Below are 16,818 nucleotides of genomic sequence, written 5' to 3'. Positions count from 1 at the left end.
ATCTGATCAGTGACCGAATCAGTTAGACTATCATATTTGATCCTCACAACATTAATATATACTATTCATGCATTTCAAAATATATTTATCTAATTTTTTTCATTTAATTCTTTCTATTTTTAAGAAAATATTTCTATTCTTTATAATTATATTAACGACAAAGATTACAATAATTTCATCAATTAATTGTTATAATCAATTAATCATAAAAGACATATTATTTTGCTGATTTCTATATAAGATAAATATTTATAATTATTGATGCTAATTTCAATTTGTTACCTTTCTTAAATTAATTCAAATGCTAATTATTGTTATTTAAGTAAATAATAACTTTTAAAACCAAATATCTATTTAAACTAAGTTGATTCCTATCTCAATTGGTTAAGCTACGTGTATAAACGGAGAGTATTTGGATTTAAATGTGGAAAAGTGATTATCTTCTCTTTCCCACGAAAAAAAATGTGTTTGGGATTGTATAAATGTTAGATTTACAGTACTTACTAAAATGAAAACATAAAAATAATTAGTCATTATAGTATAATTTGTATTTCCTATCTTAGGTTTCACAAATTTTTTGTTTTCTCACCAAAAACCATATAATCATGTTTCAGTTTCTTATATTCTTCTACAATAATTATCATTATGATATAATTTTCTCTTTTATATTTTACACTTAAGTCTTTTTAATTTCTATTAGATCTCCATAAAGAATTTTTTTTTGCTAAGCAAAAAGAACTGTAGTACAAAAACACAAGGAGTGCTAACTTATTACGAGGAGAAAAAAAGATAGAAAACTACTGGCAACAACAAAGAACTATTTTTTCTTAACATGCTACTTCAAAAGTTTAAACTTCCAAAAAAAATTAAAACATGTTACCAAAAAATCTATATGAACATATTATTTATTACTAGTTTTAAAATATTTTTATTCCTAAATGACTTTTCTATTTAAAATAATTTTGTTTTATTTTATTTTTATAGCATAGTTGGAAAAGAATAAAATTGATCTCTGAAAACAATATTGACCTAGAGGATGAATGACATGAGAGAGAGCTTACTCATTATTGACCAACTCAAAAAAATAATATTTTTCTAACTAGATTCCCTGTTTTGGAATGGAATGTATTATTTGTTCGGACTTTGAGCCACAAATAATGTATTCTAAAGTTTTAGTCCAAGTAGAAAAGTCACATAAGATCCCTGTTCAAACACCATCGACTCTTACGAACAAATTTTAAACCAAATAGACCTACCTTGTGTGAAATAATAATGAGAATAGCAAAGTAGTTATTACATAAGTTTTTTAATCTATTACGTAACATGTTAAGTATGTGTGAGTGATTTTATAGTTAAGTCTATTTAATAACCCATAATAACAAGAGGCGTAAGGGTTAATATTTTAATTAGTTATAAGGAATTAAACGTGGTACGTAGCTTGATGCAATAGATAATTGAAACTGGAAAGTAAGGCAAAGCCCCATCCCTTCATATGTTTCATTTCTTATTTCAAAAGCATATTATTATTATTACAACAACGTAACCTTTTTAGGTCATCTTTCATTTTTCACCACACGCAAATCTCTTCTTATTCTCTTACAACCACAACCTTAATTTACCTATTATTACACCAAACTCATCCTTATCTTTGTCTTTCCATACATTTGTAGGCATAATACTCATTTCAACACATGCATGTATGTAGTCATTTCTTCCTAAACATAATCACACGTACTAGTTACCATGTGTCAAGCCGATGATTGTGTAGCCCTTCTAGCATGTGTTTTTTCTCTATGCTAAATCCTAATGTTAATCATCAACTTTGTTAGTTTAAGTGGTATGTGTTTGATTCTCCTTAAACAAAGTTTCTGGTTTGAGTTTTGTTTCTGAAAAAAAGATACTTGCTGCGAGAGTTAGCTCCACATACATGTCGATGTTCCCGGCTCGGATAGGATTGCCTTCGATACAAGGATACATGTGGAAAACAATCCTAATGCCAATAATGCTTTTTTCTATCTTTTCTTTTTCTTGTTTTTTGGTACGTACATTGGTACATGTCAACGTTCTCTTTTTTTGGTTAAACACTGTCTCAAATTAGTGTATGTTAGGATTTGTATTTTACTGTTTGGAAGAAGAAACAAGTCATGTTAAAAACAGAAATCTAGCATTGAAAACGTTCATTGGAAAAGCACAAGTTTGCATGTTTATTCTCCAATTCATTAAATATTTACTTTTCGGAAGAAGAAGAAGAAACTTCCTAATTTAAATTTAAATTTTTCACAATTGCCTTACACAAAACATTTGGATGAAGTTTTCAATTCAATCCTAATTATCCGTATAATTATTTTCAAATCAACCATCACATGTTATTACAATGCTCTTTGTTAGAGTTAACATATAGAAGGATTAACATGAAAATGATTAACATATAGAGATAAAAAAAATATATGTTTTGTATGGCACCGTACCCTAAAATTATCTTTAGGTTCTTATAGGAAGAATTTTGGTGTAATGGAAGAATTGTCCCTCTGAAACTTCACTTTCACAAACTCTTTGCAGTGTAATGTAAAATTGATGTGTTTTCATTTATTTATTTAGGGCTGCCCTATTGGTGCAAATCCAAGGAAGATCATATTTTCATTTTTTATTCTAATATTAAAACTAATCATACTTTACCTTTTCATTCATAAAATTGATCTAGTGATGTGAGACCATATTGGACGTAAATCAAAATGTCAAAAGTTCGACTCTTAAAATGACACTTGTGGAAGAGATAATCACATATTATAAAATAGATTAATTTTATATTCATGTGATAATGAATACTATTATGTACTGTTAGTGCAAAAAAAAAGATTGCACTAATCCTTTGAGTTGAGTTTTCATGACATTTCAGAATATTATAAGGGCAAAACAAACAAAGATTGGTAATATGACAAACCCCTTACCTTTTATTTGTTTGCCATATACGATTTCAATACCAATTTGCTTGGTTAGCATCTTCTTATCTAATAGGTTTTACATTAAAATACAATTGACTTAGTTTGACTCGGTATTAAATAATATTAGGAGTATTATGAATTTTTTGAAACGTTTAATATAAACAATGTTAACTTCTCTAACCATTGATCTACTTACCATATAAATGCATAAATAATTTTCTAGTAATAATTAATTTTAGTACAAGAGAATATTATTTTTTGTATCTTTATGAAATAAAGTATATAGTTCCATTGTAATAAATGTGATAACATTTCCCTGTAAATCGTCTAAAATTTCGTAAAATATATATGCTAAATCTCTGCCGAAATAAATTAAAAAAATTAGGAAATCAATAAGCATTTGTTATCCCCGTTGAAAAAGGAATCCGATTTCCACCAAATTTGGCAAAATGGATGTTTGAATGTTACCTAATTTGACATTCTTTTTTTATGGAAAAAATATATCTCTCTTATTTTTTCCTCTTTGGTGCAGATAGAGTCACCTTCACATTGCAACAAACCCACGTTATTGTGCCAAATGTCAACTTAACCTGAAATTATTATGCTTTGTATAATATGAATATTTTAATTTCATTTTTATACAGAATAATTGAAAAAATGTAATTACAATATATAAAATTCATACTTAAGTAAATTAATATTGGTATATGATGTACGTAGCATTTGATTTTCCTATAAAATGTTGAGCAAGAGCAATGTTGAATTGTTGGTAAAAAAAGAAGCAGAAATTAAGCATTAGAACATACCCAGTAATTGATTCGTGTGAGTCTCTAACATCTAAATCCTTTTGCTTTTACCATTTGTTTGTGCCCACTTTCTCTCTCTACAATAACTATATAGCTCTCACTTTTATTATAAATATATTACTCATCCCTTTTCCATTTACCATAACATCTTTTCTTCATTCACTTTCTTTGCTTTTTTTCTCATAAAGTGAAACATTACAATGTCTCCTCTACAAACAATAATTCTTTCACTTTTCATCATCATCCTTTCATTTCATTTGTCCCTTGGCTTTTACATACAGGACAAACATAATCAAACAAATTATCAACATTACACTACTGCACCTACAAGGTTGATGAAGAACACAAACCATAAACACTTTGGTTTTATGATGAGAACAAGGACCCATATGTCTCAAGGAATAGTTAATGTTGATCACTATGGAGCAATAGCTAATGATGAAAGAGATGATACTAAGGTAACATAAATGCTATAAAAAACATTGCTTTAATGCTATTCAACTTTATTCTCATTATTTACTTTTCCTTTTTATTAATTGCACTTAGGCCTTTGAGAAAGCATGGAATGAAGCATGTTCTAGAGGGGCAATTCTTGTGGTGCCTGAAAAGAGTGTCTACCGTCTTAAGCCTATAACATTTTCAGGTCCATGCCAACCTAATACTGCCTTTAAGGTAAGATATGCTATGTTTAGTCACAATTTACTTATTCAACTATACCCTCCATGTTCATAAGTAAACCATTGTAATAATTCTTCTGGTTTTCTGCATGATCACCTTAGGTATATGGAACAATCAAAGCATGGCCTCATATGTCAGCATATGACAAAAATAGACGGCTATGGATTATGTTTGATAGTATCAAGAATCTCGTAGTTGATGGTGGTGGTATCATCGATGGTAATGGTAGAAAATGGTGGCAGAACTCTTGCAAAGTTAATAAAAGCCTTGTAAGTATTCAATTTTGTTTATCTCACCTTAATTAAAGCGATAACATTAGAGAATAATGCATATGTTAATAACCATTGAATATCACTAATAATTTTCGCCAACTTGTAGGTTGCATTTTAAGGAAACAATATATAATTATCCTATAGCTAAATCTTTCTCTTAATTTTCAATTAATTGATATTTTATTTCCACACTAACCATGATTTATTTCATCTCCTTATGTTGTTTCACAGCCATGCAAAGAAGCACCAACTGTAAGTTAATCTTATATATTGTTCTTCATATATATCATGAAACTTTAGCTAAAAATTTATAAAAGAGATGTAGGGTATGCTAATAAGTGTTATTTTCCTTGAAATTATGTCGTATAGGCTGTGACTTTCTATCAATGTAACAACTTGCAAGTGAAAAATCTGAGGTTAAAAAATGCACAGCAAATGCATGTTAGGTTCCAGAAATGCTTCAATGTTAGAGCTTCAAATTTGTTGGTGAAAGCACCCTGGAACAGTCCTAACACTGATGGAATTCACGTCACTGAAACACAAAATATGATCATAAGCAACAGTGTCATTGGTACAGGTATATATATTCAAAAATATATATAATAATAATAGTAAAATATTTCATGTGATTTTTTACAATAAAATTATAATTTGTTCATACTTTTTTCTTTAGGTGATGACTGTATTTCAATAGTTAGTGGGTCCAAAAACATTCGTGCCCTTGATATTACTTGTGGACCAGGACATGGAATCAGGTTTGTTTTTATTAGGAAAAATAAATTGAAGGTAAGGTTATTGTTTAGGTCAATTTTACATTGAATAAATATGTTGATGTATTAATTAATTTGCAGTATTGGAAGCTTAGGAGCTGGTAACTCAGAAGCCGAAGTCTCTAATGTTGTAGTGAACAGAGCCACTTTAACCGGAACCACTAATGGAGTTAGAATAAAAACTTGGCAGGTAAGATTTGGATTGTAGCTACTACAACATTTGAGAATAAAACTTTAGCATATATTAGTTAACCACCTTAATTTAATTTTTGGCGTTACCAAATTTTGATTGTGTTTAAGAACCAACTTGATTTAACTTTTAGTATATTAATTAAGAGCAAATGATCAAAATGGCAAATGTTAGGCACAAATTAACTATTTCATTGAAATTTGACCAATAATATAGGACTTAGTGTAGGGGCAATAGCACCCCAAGATATGCAAAAATCCACTATGTTGGTTCTTGATTTCAGCTAACAGGCTCCGTCACAAGTTTTATATAATTTGTTATATTTGGTATTACTTTTTTATTAACCCAAAGTTGACCTCCAATACTTCAACTAACAAGGTTTGGCAAGTTTGCAAATTCTACCAATTCCCAACCTTCTTCATAAAAGTCAACATTATTTAATTTAATTAGATGCATGCATGAGCATTATTCTACCCCCTTCCTCCTAAATGCTAACTAATTACAACCAGAAACTTCTTTATCCTTAATGTCACAAAAGTCATTTCTCATTATATATGATAAATATTATTCAATATCATACATGTTTTATATAACATATTTTTTCATGAGTTAGATCACCTATTTCATATTTTGTGTCACTATCAAAATAAACAAGTTGATTATTAAAATAGAAGAGGGTTTTATTTTAAAGGATGGTGTTTTTATTATGCTATACATTATTCATTGTATATTTACACAGGGAGGTTATGGCTATGCAAAAGACATCAAATTTATTAACATGGCAATGAGAAATGTGACTAATCCCATAATCATAGATCAAAACTACTGTGATCAGGATGACCCATGTCAAGAGCAGGTGATTACTAAAGTTCTCAACCTACAAATCACCCAACAATAACAACAACTTTTGTTGGTGATTATTTCATTATTGCATGAAATTTATGATAATCACATTTATTGTATTAATAACATTGCAGGAGTCAGCAGTAGCATTGAGTAATGTTGTGTACCAAAACATAAGAGGAACTAGTGCCTCAGAAGTGGCAATCAAATTTGAATGTAGCAAAAAAGTTCCATGCAGAGGAATCTACATGCAAGATGTGATTTTAACACCTGAAGATGGTGATGGTGTCATTGCTACATGTGAGAATGTTAGGTTTGGCAACAGAGGAAGATTTTCTCCTCAGTGCTCTTCTGCTTGAAGAAATAAAGAAGAATGAAGTTATTGCTAGGACTTGTAAATACATAACCAATTATTCAGAACTAGCTACACATATTTATGTTGTTAGTCTAAATAAATCTGAAAGCTAAGCATCATAGATTGAATAATAATTTCAACATAAAGTTGGGTGAACATGTGGTTGTGTTGTTTTTATTTATTTTTCTAAACTTAGCCTTGCAATGAATTGATGAATTGAGGGGGATAAGCAAAAAGATGAAGAAAGTAGGTATTTAACACAAAATGAAATCAATATTCAAAGTTCAATCACCACATAAGTAGGCTTTACAATTTAAACTCGTTGAACCTAATACATGACATATTCCAATTTGATACTAGACTCCAATTTTCCAACATTACTAAATTAGGAATTCTTTTTCTTTATCATCAATGAAATTGTAGTTAAAGACCCTCTACACCTTATTGCATAAAATGAATAATTTTAATATTTTTTAATTAATTACTTTAACAATATGAAGGTGGGTTTTTAATTCTAAAGGTGTGGTGATATTAGTTATTAATTGCTTATTGACTTATTATGTATATGCTGAAATATGGCATGTAAACACTAAACACTGACGGCTACTTGTCCTATATGACCTATCTCATGCTATGATACTTTATATATATTTCGGCTAATGTTATCCTTTCTAATCTTTTTAAATATTTAATTTATAAAATGAACTAAGGATTATAAATCAATATTTGTATCCATATTATGATGAAAATGATGTTGAAATAATGGAATTAGTGATAGGGATATAGTGGAAGAGTTTCCATGTTTTGCGCTTCATTGTTGTCCTCCCACATAGTGGAAATGCTCCTTTATTCTACTCTCAATGCTCCTTTTTTGTCTCCTCAAACTAAGCTATTAATCACAACCACTAACTATATAGTTCATGCAATAAGGCTTTGCGTGACAATTGTTCATTACCAGAACAAAATATGAAAATGAAAATAACATGTCATTGAAACATCATAGAAGAAGACAAGACAATCTAATCAACAATCTAATATGGTTTTAGGCTTGCCAGAGGGGTCCACTGATTGTGGTGAAAAGCTAGCTAGTCTCATTTTTGAAGTGTTTATAAACTTTGCAGTATTTCTTACTATGGTCATTTTCTGCAATGGTTTACATTTCATACTAAAGCCTTATTCACAACCTCGTATTACTTCTGACATTATTGTAAGCTTCTTAATCTCAACAACCTCTTCATCAATACACATTATTTTTAATCATGTTATTTTAATTATATTATTATATTATGCAGGCAGGACTAGCTTTAGGTAACATTGGACGTGTACGTACCCTATTTGATAGTTTCAACAAGGCCTTTGGATTCATCATTGATTTTGGTATGATGTGTTACATGTTTGCATTGGGGATAGAAATGGATTCTCATGTACTCTTCAACCACCTACCTAGACAAACTAAAGCCGCTTATGGAGGACAAATCTTCACTTTCGTCTTATCCGCTTTGACAACGCCTTTCTTGGCGTACTTCAATCAAAATAAAATACTAGAATTCACCCTCTGTCTTGCCCTCGCTGTTTCAAGCACCGCCTCGCCTGTCCTTACCCGTTTGATAACTCATCTCAAAATAGGCAAGTCAGATATCGGGAAGATCGTCATCGCTGGAGGGATGCACTCAGATTTCATAGGATCTTTGTTCCTTTCAATTGGCTACATATTTGTTCCAATGGCATTATTCTGTGGTGATTTTGAAGCAACACAAGGTCTTAACAAGGCCTTTACAATGGCATGTGCAGTTCTGGGGCAGACAGTGTTTGCAGCTAGTTTTGGACCATTTTTCATGAATTGGATTAACAATGAAAACCCAGAAGGTAGACCAATGAAAGGTTCACATGTTATACTAGCTATTGCCTTGATGGTATTAACATGTTCCTTCTCCACAATGTATGATTATAGTCCACTTTTAAGTGCATTCCTAACAGGTGTTTGTTTGCCCCGGGAGGGTAGAGTTTCCAAATGGGTTATCACCAAAATCAATTATATATTGACAACCATATTTTTCCCCATATTTTTCTTGTGGATGGGGTATGAAGCTGACATCAAGAAGTTTCATGTCGGAAGTCGCGGAGCATGGGCAAAATTGATTACACTTATTATAGTAGGGACTGCAGGTAAGATTGCTGGAACAGTCATTTCTGGGGCAATGATGGGATTTCACTGGCCTGAATCGGTTGCAATAGGGTTGCTCCTCACCACCAAGGGTCACTTACATATCTACTTGGCTGTCAAAGCAGTAAGTCTTTCTTCTCTAGTTGCTGATATTGCCAAAATTACAATATTGTTGTTATGCAATTCAACATGTGTAAATTTAAATAGCAACTTGTAGCATAAATCATGTTTACCATTGGGGTTACTTGAATCTGATAGGCTCATAGCTGATTCCTCTATTACCAGATGAATTGTGGTGCAAATACCTCCACAGGCATTGGGATGATAATTGCAATATTTTTCACAGTTGTGCAAGGGCCAACAGTTGTGGCAAATATCATCAAACGAGCGAGGAAAAGGGCACCTAGTCACCACATGGCCCTTCAATTGCTTGACCCAACAAGTGAGCTAAGGATCCTCCTATGCCTTCATGGACCTCATAATATTCCTGCTTCCATAAACTTCATGGAGATCTCAAGAGGCTCATCAGACCCCGGCATTCTGGTATATGTTGCCGACATGATTGAACTCACTGATGACATATCAGTCACATTAGATAAGGATGAAGGAGTGCATACAACCACTGTTAAAGACAAGGAAGTCATGGACATGAGAGACAAAGTTACCGACTCATTCCAAACCTATGTGGAAGAAAACAGTGATGGTATTACTCTCAAAAGAACAATGGCACTCTCAACAATCAATAACATGCCTCAAGATATCTGTGTTTTAGCAGAGGACTTGATGATTGCCCTCATTATACTACCATTCCATAGGAGCCACCGCTCCGAAGGAACCTTGGATGGTGGTAATCAAGGGTTCAGATATGTGAACCGAAAGGTAATGGTTCCCTTAACCGAACTTAAATGCATTTTTGGTAATGCTTAAATTCAGTGATAGTTTTTTAGAACTCTCTTAGATAGTTTCGAAATACTTTCAAATAAAAGATAAGCTAATCTAAACATATACCAACTTTACCTGAATATATGATAAGCTAATCTAAAGGAGATAAAAGCTACAAATTTTTATGTAATGTGAAAATTATGCTCTCTTGCATGTATGAATGCATCTTTGGTATTTTAGCAAAATGAAATTGCAGCCTTCCAAAAGAACAAAAGGAAATAGAAGATGCTTATATTTTGCTTCTAGCTTACTCAGTATCAAATTGTGACATCAAATTAAACAAGATTAGGAGAACCTACTTTGGGAGAAAAATAAATTTTAGCAACAAATTTTTTACTTTTCCTTCATAACCTGCAGTTTGCATCCTTGTTTATCAACATGGGGGCTTATGAAGGCTCTCACCCCTAATTCAAAAGCGTATTCTCAATTTCATTACCAACTTCTTTGGCTATTGAAATATAAATGAACTTCTAGAAAAGTGTAACTGTTTCACTCATTTTGAAGCTTGAAGGAGTAACTTATCATGATATAATAGAAATAACTTATTTTGAAGACTTTATCTAACATGTTTCGTTGAACAGGTACTGAGAAGTGCCCCTTGTTCCGTTGGGATTCTAGTGGACAGAGGCCTTGGATCCATTGATCATATATCAGCATCTAAAGTAACAATCAATGTGGCAGTCATATTCATCGGAGGGAAAGATGATAGGGAAGCACTTGCCTATGCTAGCCGTGTAGCACGGCATCCAGGAGTAAAAGTAACAATAATAAGATTCTTGGTAGATCCAAATGCAGAGTCCTCAAGATTAGTCAGGTATAGGGTCATCCTTGCAGACCAAGAAAATGAGATGAAGTTGGATGACGAATACTTTGCGCATTTCTACGAAAGGCATGTAGTAGGAGGCCGTATTTCGTATACAGAGAAGCATCTAGCAAATGCTGCTGAGACATTTTCTACTCTAAGGTCATTTGAAGGACAATACTCATTGGTCATTGTTGGAAGAGAAGGTGGAATGAACTCTATATTGACAAGGGGAATGAATGATTGGCAACAATGCCCTGAACTAGGACCAATAGGGGATGTTCTTTCAGGACCAGACTTCTCAATGACCGTATCCGTGTTGATCATCCAACAACACAAAGTTAAAGGAGATCTTGATGGATTGGATGATGACTTCTCAATCATGTAGTGTACTAATCCAGAAAATGAAAATGGATAGGTAGTGTAGAATTAGACACTAATAGTAGAAAGGAAATAGAAAACTACTAGAGTCATTTGCTGAAAATTGTAAAGACTATCTTCCTATTTATTTGTGTTCCATCATACATAGTCTTTCCCAGCTAAAACTGCAACAAAGTAAAATACCAAAAATAGAGAGAGAAAAGAATTAGAGTGTTCATCTCTTCTTTGCAAATATAGGGCCTACAGAGATAGGAACTAGGAAATAACTACTAAAGTTGGTTGGAAGCAGAAGTCCAAGCAAAATAAGCACATAATAGCTTTTATGATATGAAAAAAGGCTCTTTTAGATAGCTTGAATATATAAGAATGAATTCCCTCTTAATGGATTATTATAGACAATGAATGAAGATGGCTAATTAAGAATAAATGTGAGTGAGAATAAACTCAATTTACATCTCTTTATGACCAAGTTACTATAGATAATGAGGTTCTTTCCTTTATTTTTGTGCTTTCATACAGAATTAAAGCTGCACAACAGAGTAAATGACCAAAAGTTATAATAAAATACAAATGCAAAAAGCAAGTAACTACCAAATTTGCTTGGGCATAGAAGTCCAAGCAAAATAAGCAGAGACTAGCTTTTGAGATATGTAGACATAAACAGCAAATGATAAACTCATGAGGAACAAGTCTTTCCAATCACCCTTTTGCTGTGGACTCAAATTCTGCTTCAGTCTCTTCCCAACCTTCTCAAAGCCACTCAACATTTTCAACATTCTCAGCTTTCCTCCCTTGTCTTTATTCTCTCTATCCTTAGAGGATAGTAGAGTAACAAATATGGGGTTGTATCTGTTTTTGAGTTCATGGCCTAGTACATTTTTTATGTGCAAATAATAATAACCAACTGAGAGAGCTTCCATGGTAGGAAAGAAGGTAAATTTGAGTGATGAAAGAGTTGTAGGAAGTTGAAATGATGAGGGAAAGGTAGTAATAAAAGTCTTCTTCATGCAAGTTTAGATGATTTGCATTAGATATGTTGTGTGGAGTAGAAAAACTGTGGGCCCACTTGGAGGATTATTTTAGTGAAGATAATAATTGTGTGGATAAGATAATAAATATAAAGTCGAACAATATTGAACTCAAGTCGGCTCGTTTATTTAATGAACTTAAATTCAATTCATTTGGTTTATGAACTATGTTTATCGAGCTAAATAATAAATTGAGTTTCGAATAAATATGGAGTTGATTCGGTATATTATCATCCCTACACATAGATATAGATATAGTTTGAGCTTTGTATTGATATTTTGATTAGGAAAGAACAAGAACCCTAAACCTTATACTCTTCAGCCAACTATATATACGGGACAGTGAGTTTCCTGAGTTATTGATGAAGACGGCCTTTTGAAGTTTGAAGAATTACATTATATTTATAACATAACCCAATTACCAAATACTAAAACTAGAAAAACTAATCAACTAACAAAACTGACTCACTCTATGTTAGGAAACTTTATACATTTATACCATTTAGAGCATGCAAATTATTACATGAATAAAGGAAAAGTAAATTGATAATATAATATTAAAGTATAAGATGAAAAAAGCAAAAATGGAATTATATAATTCCACCAAACAAACAAGATATATAAACAACTTTCTTCTTCTTTTTTCCTTTGTCACCTTTTTTCCATTTTCTATTCATTCATTCTCTCTCTCTCTTTCTCTCTCTCCCTCCGTGAGTTTCGTCATCGTCACCATCACATTCATTATTCTCATACATTCATTATTCTCATTAACCTTCTTTTCTTTTTCTGCGTTCAGATTCATTATTCCCAGAACCATAATGGATTTGGCATCTAACCTCGGTGGCAGCATTCAAAAGCAACAAGTTCTCTCTGCTGTTCAACAGTATATATATATCTCTCTCTATCTCTCTCTCTTTTCTCAAACCCTTCATTCATTGATAATTACTACATATAAATAAAATATCAACATTTCTGTGCTTCTGGATCTGATATTAAGGTGTCCATTATATATAAAAATGGAGCTATTCATAATTATTATTCAATAACCCTCTTGTACTGGATCTCATAGGAAAGTATTATGGCTGCTGCATTTCATGCATATTTATCTTTATTTCATGTGAGCCTCATAAAATCCACTGATCTTTTGGGTCAGGTATGAAAAGTATCATGTTTGCTATGGAGGTGAGGAGGAAGAGAGGAAAGCTAACTACACTGACATGGTGAGAGATTTTAATATCTATAAACCAATTTTTTAATAGGCATTTAGCATATCTAGTTCTAATCTTATTGTCAAGGCGCATATGTATGCCTTGCACCATTCTTTACAATTTATATGTTTACTCTTTCCAAAAAGGGAATCAAGTTTTTTGTGGAATAAATTATAATCCTAGAAGGTGTGCTAAGACAAACTTGAAAAGAAAATTCTATCGTCATTTACAATTTTTATGAAGATATCTGATTCACATGTTACTACAACTATCCAAACTATCATTTTGGGTATCTTAGTAGTTAGAGTGGTTGTTAAGCTAAGTAGTAAGTACATTTATATCAACTTTGTTCTTTTTTATAATTATTAATGAACATTGACTCTGTTTTCAGCTATCCTCATTCTGTCATGCATGTGATGTTGTTTATAACATGAATTGTGTTGTCCGGGAATACACCTTTTAATTATTAATGAATAGTCAATTTGATTTTGTGAAGAAAGAATATAATAAGATCTTCATATTTGTTTCCAGGTGAATAAGTACTATGATCTTGCTACCAGCTTTTATGAGTTTGGCTGGGGAGAATCTTTCCATTTTGCACCCAGGTGTCTATTTGCTTCAAACTGCACTTAAATAATTGAAGAGTTTTCTGTTCAATTGATCATGTTGATAATTATCACTATTCATTCAGATGGAAAGGTGAAGAACTACGAGAGAGCATCAAGAGACATGAACACTTCCTTGCTTTGCAACTTGGCCTGAAGCCTGGACACAAGGTTTTCATGCTCAATACATCAAAGTAGTAAACTGATATCAGGTTTACAGTATGTGGTACAGTAAAAACTCATGCGCTTCAATTTGTTTTAGGTTTTGGATGTTGGATGTGGAATTGGGGGACCATTAAGAGAAATTTCTCGATTCAGGTGAACGGAATTACCGTTAAATAGGCTTCCTCTCCCATTGCTGTACCCGGCTCTACGTTTACTGGCTAACAGAAATATGGTTAAATGTATTTGTGCAGCTCTTCATCAATTACAGGGTTGAATAACAATGAGTATCAGATAACAAGAGGAAAGGTATGTATTATGAGATGTAAATTTGTAATGTACTCATGATATAATTGAGGTATAGATTGTAATTCATTGACACAAGAATTTTTCGCATATTCATTCTTCGTATGTAGTTGTTATAGATTCATAGGCACTTGAACTGCCATTTCTTAAAGTATTGTTTAATTTTTATTAAGTAACATTGATACATTGATACATTAATTCAATACACAGTCTCTCATTTTTTTTTGTTCTTAAATCTACAGCAACTTAATCACATTACTGGAGTGGACAAGACTTGCAACTTTGTCAAGGTTGATATATCATAAACCAATTTTTTCCTTTTTTGGGAGTTGGAGGTGGTAGGCCTACCATTGCACATATGGATCAATTTTTTGTAAAATTGTTCTACTCCAATTCTATATTGTGTTGAACATTTATTTTTGTGTGTTGAGTTTACTTGTATTCAGAAAAGCTCAATCAAAATGCTAAGTTGAAAAGGTTTTGGCTAAGAAGCTATTTTAAACTACCCAAAACCAAACATATACTCATAAATTATATGATTTAAAATTATGGCTTACATGATTACTATATTTGATAATGCAGGCTGATTTCATGAAAATGCCATTCCCAGACAATAGTTTTGATGCAGTGTATGCGATAGAAGCCACTTGCCATGCACCAGATGCTGTATGTGGCAATATTTTCTGCTCTAATTAATTTCACACTCATACCCCTTTTTCCCTACTACATTTTTCTGTCTTTCTTATATTTGCACCCATACCACAAATATTGTGGACGTTGACGTGGCCATGCATAGCAACATGAAGTGCATGTGTTAACTGTGAATCTACGAAATGGTTTCTACAATTTGTATTTCCTAACACTTTTTTTCCTGCTATGTGATTATGTATAGTATGGATGCTATAAAGAGATTTATAGAGTGCTAAAGCCTGGTCAATGTTTTGCTGCATATGAATGGTGCATGACTGACTCTTTTGATCCCAGTAACCAAGAACACCAAAAAATTAAGGTATGATACAGAGGTATAAAAATTCAGATTGATGTTATCTATAGATTCTGTTGAAGCCTCTACTTGGTTTGTAATATAGTACATAAAATTCATTGTTACAGGCAGAAATTGAGATTGGTGATGGGCTTCCTGACATTAGGTTGACCACAAAGTGTCTTGAAGCTCTGAAACAAGCAGGTTTTGAGGTGAACATCAGTTTCTAATTAGTTTATTACTTCAATATTATTGTTCCTTTATTATCTTAGAGATTAACAACCAGATTAACTGAGGGGAGATCCATTCTATTTTGTGTTCGAAGGTGATTTGGGAAAAAGATCTAGCAGTGGACTCTCCTCTTCCTTGGTACTTGCCTTTAGACACAAGTCACTTCTCACTTAGCAGCTTCCGTCTAACAGCTGTTGGGCGATTTTTCACCAAAAACATGGTATTGCTACTAAATATATTACAGCTACTATTTATTTCACTTTAGCTATCTTTTGGATATGATTCTTTATAGTGCTCTGTAATTTGGCTTGTTATAATTTTTAGGATTCCTTTTATTACTAAATTAAATGCTGATTCCGGTGACAAATTTGTAGGTCAAGGCTCTGGAGTATGTTGGCCTGGCTCCAAAGGGGAGTCTAAGGGTTCAAGATTTCCTGGAGAAGGCTGCTGAGGGACTTGTTGAAGGTGGAAAGTAAGTTCCCCAATTATCTTCTTGATGTCATTTTGCTTACCTTTGTGACATAGCATATGTTATCTTTGGCCGTCTCAATTAAAATCTCCTGATTCAGCCTATGTATATTAGAAGTTCGTATGAGCCATGAGAGAAATCCTGATGAATTAAATACTAGGATTATAGAACACTGACTTATGAAAGATTTATTTCTTCTGGAGAAGAGCAATGTCAAAAAGAAACTTGACTTGCTTATGTTTACTTTTTGCAGGAAAGAGATTTTCACACCAATGTACTTCTTTTTGGCACGGAAGCCTGACTCAGACAGTAACTAAAGTGTGGGAGCTAATTGCTTTTGTGGCTATAGACAGGAGTTACTGTGATTCCAGGAGCCAGAGTTAATACTGTCTTTGGCATTGCTTTTTTATTTATTTTTAAAGTTATCAAAACTTTGATTATTGTAAGAGGAAGCAGTGTAACTTTTGCTTCACTGGTTGCTATAGAACTGACCCGAATATATGAGCTTTCTTGTCACATTTGTTCATCCAAGTATTGCTACCTTTTCTTCTTCAAATTAAAATGGTAATTAAGGACACATGGTGAAATCCCAAATTTGGTGGCTCTTGGTTTTAGATAAACGCAGCAGTGACCACAACTTAAAACATCCTTTAAATATTTATGCATTTCTATAAATATGTAT

General features: G+C 32.3%; 3 protein-coding genes across 3 annotated transcripts; all 3 read left to right on the top strand.

The window, feature by feature from the left end:
* Nucleotides 3,903-7,002, top strand: LOC109334056 (polygalacturonase-like). Its single transcript, XM_019569632.1, has 9 exons — nucleotides 3,903-4,206; nucleotides 4,295-4,420; nucleotides 4,528-4,695; nucleotides 4,930-4,950; nucleotides 5,068-5,275; nucleotides 5,372-5,453; nucleotides 5,550-5,658; nucleotides 6,398-6,514; nucleotides 6,636-7,002. Exons 1-9 carry the CDS (start codon nucleotides 3,949-3,951, stop codon nucleotides 6,858-6,860), a joined length of 1,314 nt encoding a protein of 437 aa, XP_019425177.1. The 5' UTR covers nucleotides 3,903-3,948; the 3' UTR covers nucleotides 6,861-7,002.
* Nucleotides 7,785-11,522, top strand: LOC109334899 (cation/H(+) antiporter 28-like). Its single transcript, XM_019570895.1, has 4 exons — nucleotides 7,785-8,063; nucleotides 8,149-9,144; nucleotides 9,306-9,899; nucleotides 10,544-11,522. The coding sequence occupies exons 1-4, from the start codon at nucleotides 7,893-7,895 to the stop codon at nucleotides 11,150-11,152; spliced, it is 2,370 nt and encodes a 789-aa protein (XP_019426440.1). The 5' UTR covers nucleotides 7,785-7,892; the 3' UTR covers nucleotides 11,153-11,522.
* LOC109333713 (cycloartenol-C-24-methyltransferase-like) lies at nucleotides 12,973-16,667 on the top strand. Its single transcript, XM_019569271.1, has 14 exons — nucleotides 12,973-13,056; nucleotides 13,327-13,393; nucleotides 13,913-13,986; nucleotides 14,073-14,157; nucleotides 14,249-14,304; nucleotides 14,403-14,457; nucleotides 14,697-14,744; nucleotides 15,037-15,120; nucleotides 15,347-15,463; nucleotides 15,565-15,648; nucleotides 15,762-15,887; nucleotides 16,042-16,139; nucleotides 16,390-16,437; nucleotides 16,480-16,667. Exons 1-14 carry the CDS (start codon nucleotides 12,992-12,994, stop codon nucleotides 16,499-16,501), a joined length of 1,029 nt encoding a protein of 342 aa, XP_019424816.1. The 5' UTR covers nucleotides 12,973-12,991; the 3' UTR covers nucleotides 16,502-16,667.

The sequence above is a fragment of the Lupinus angustifolius genome, chromosome LG19, assembly GCF_001865875.1.
Source record: "Lupinus angustifolius cultivar Tanjil chromosome LG19, LupAngTanjil_v1.0, whole genome shotgun sequence".
Lineage (NCBI taxonomy): Eukaryota > Viridiplantae > Streptophyta > Magnoliopsida > Fabales > Fabaceae > Lupinus > Lupinus angustifolius.
The sequence above is the reverse complement of the archived record's forward strand: the minus strand, read 5'-3'. Positions and strand labels throughout refer to the sequence as shown.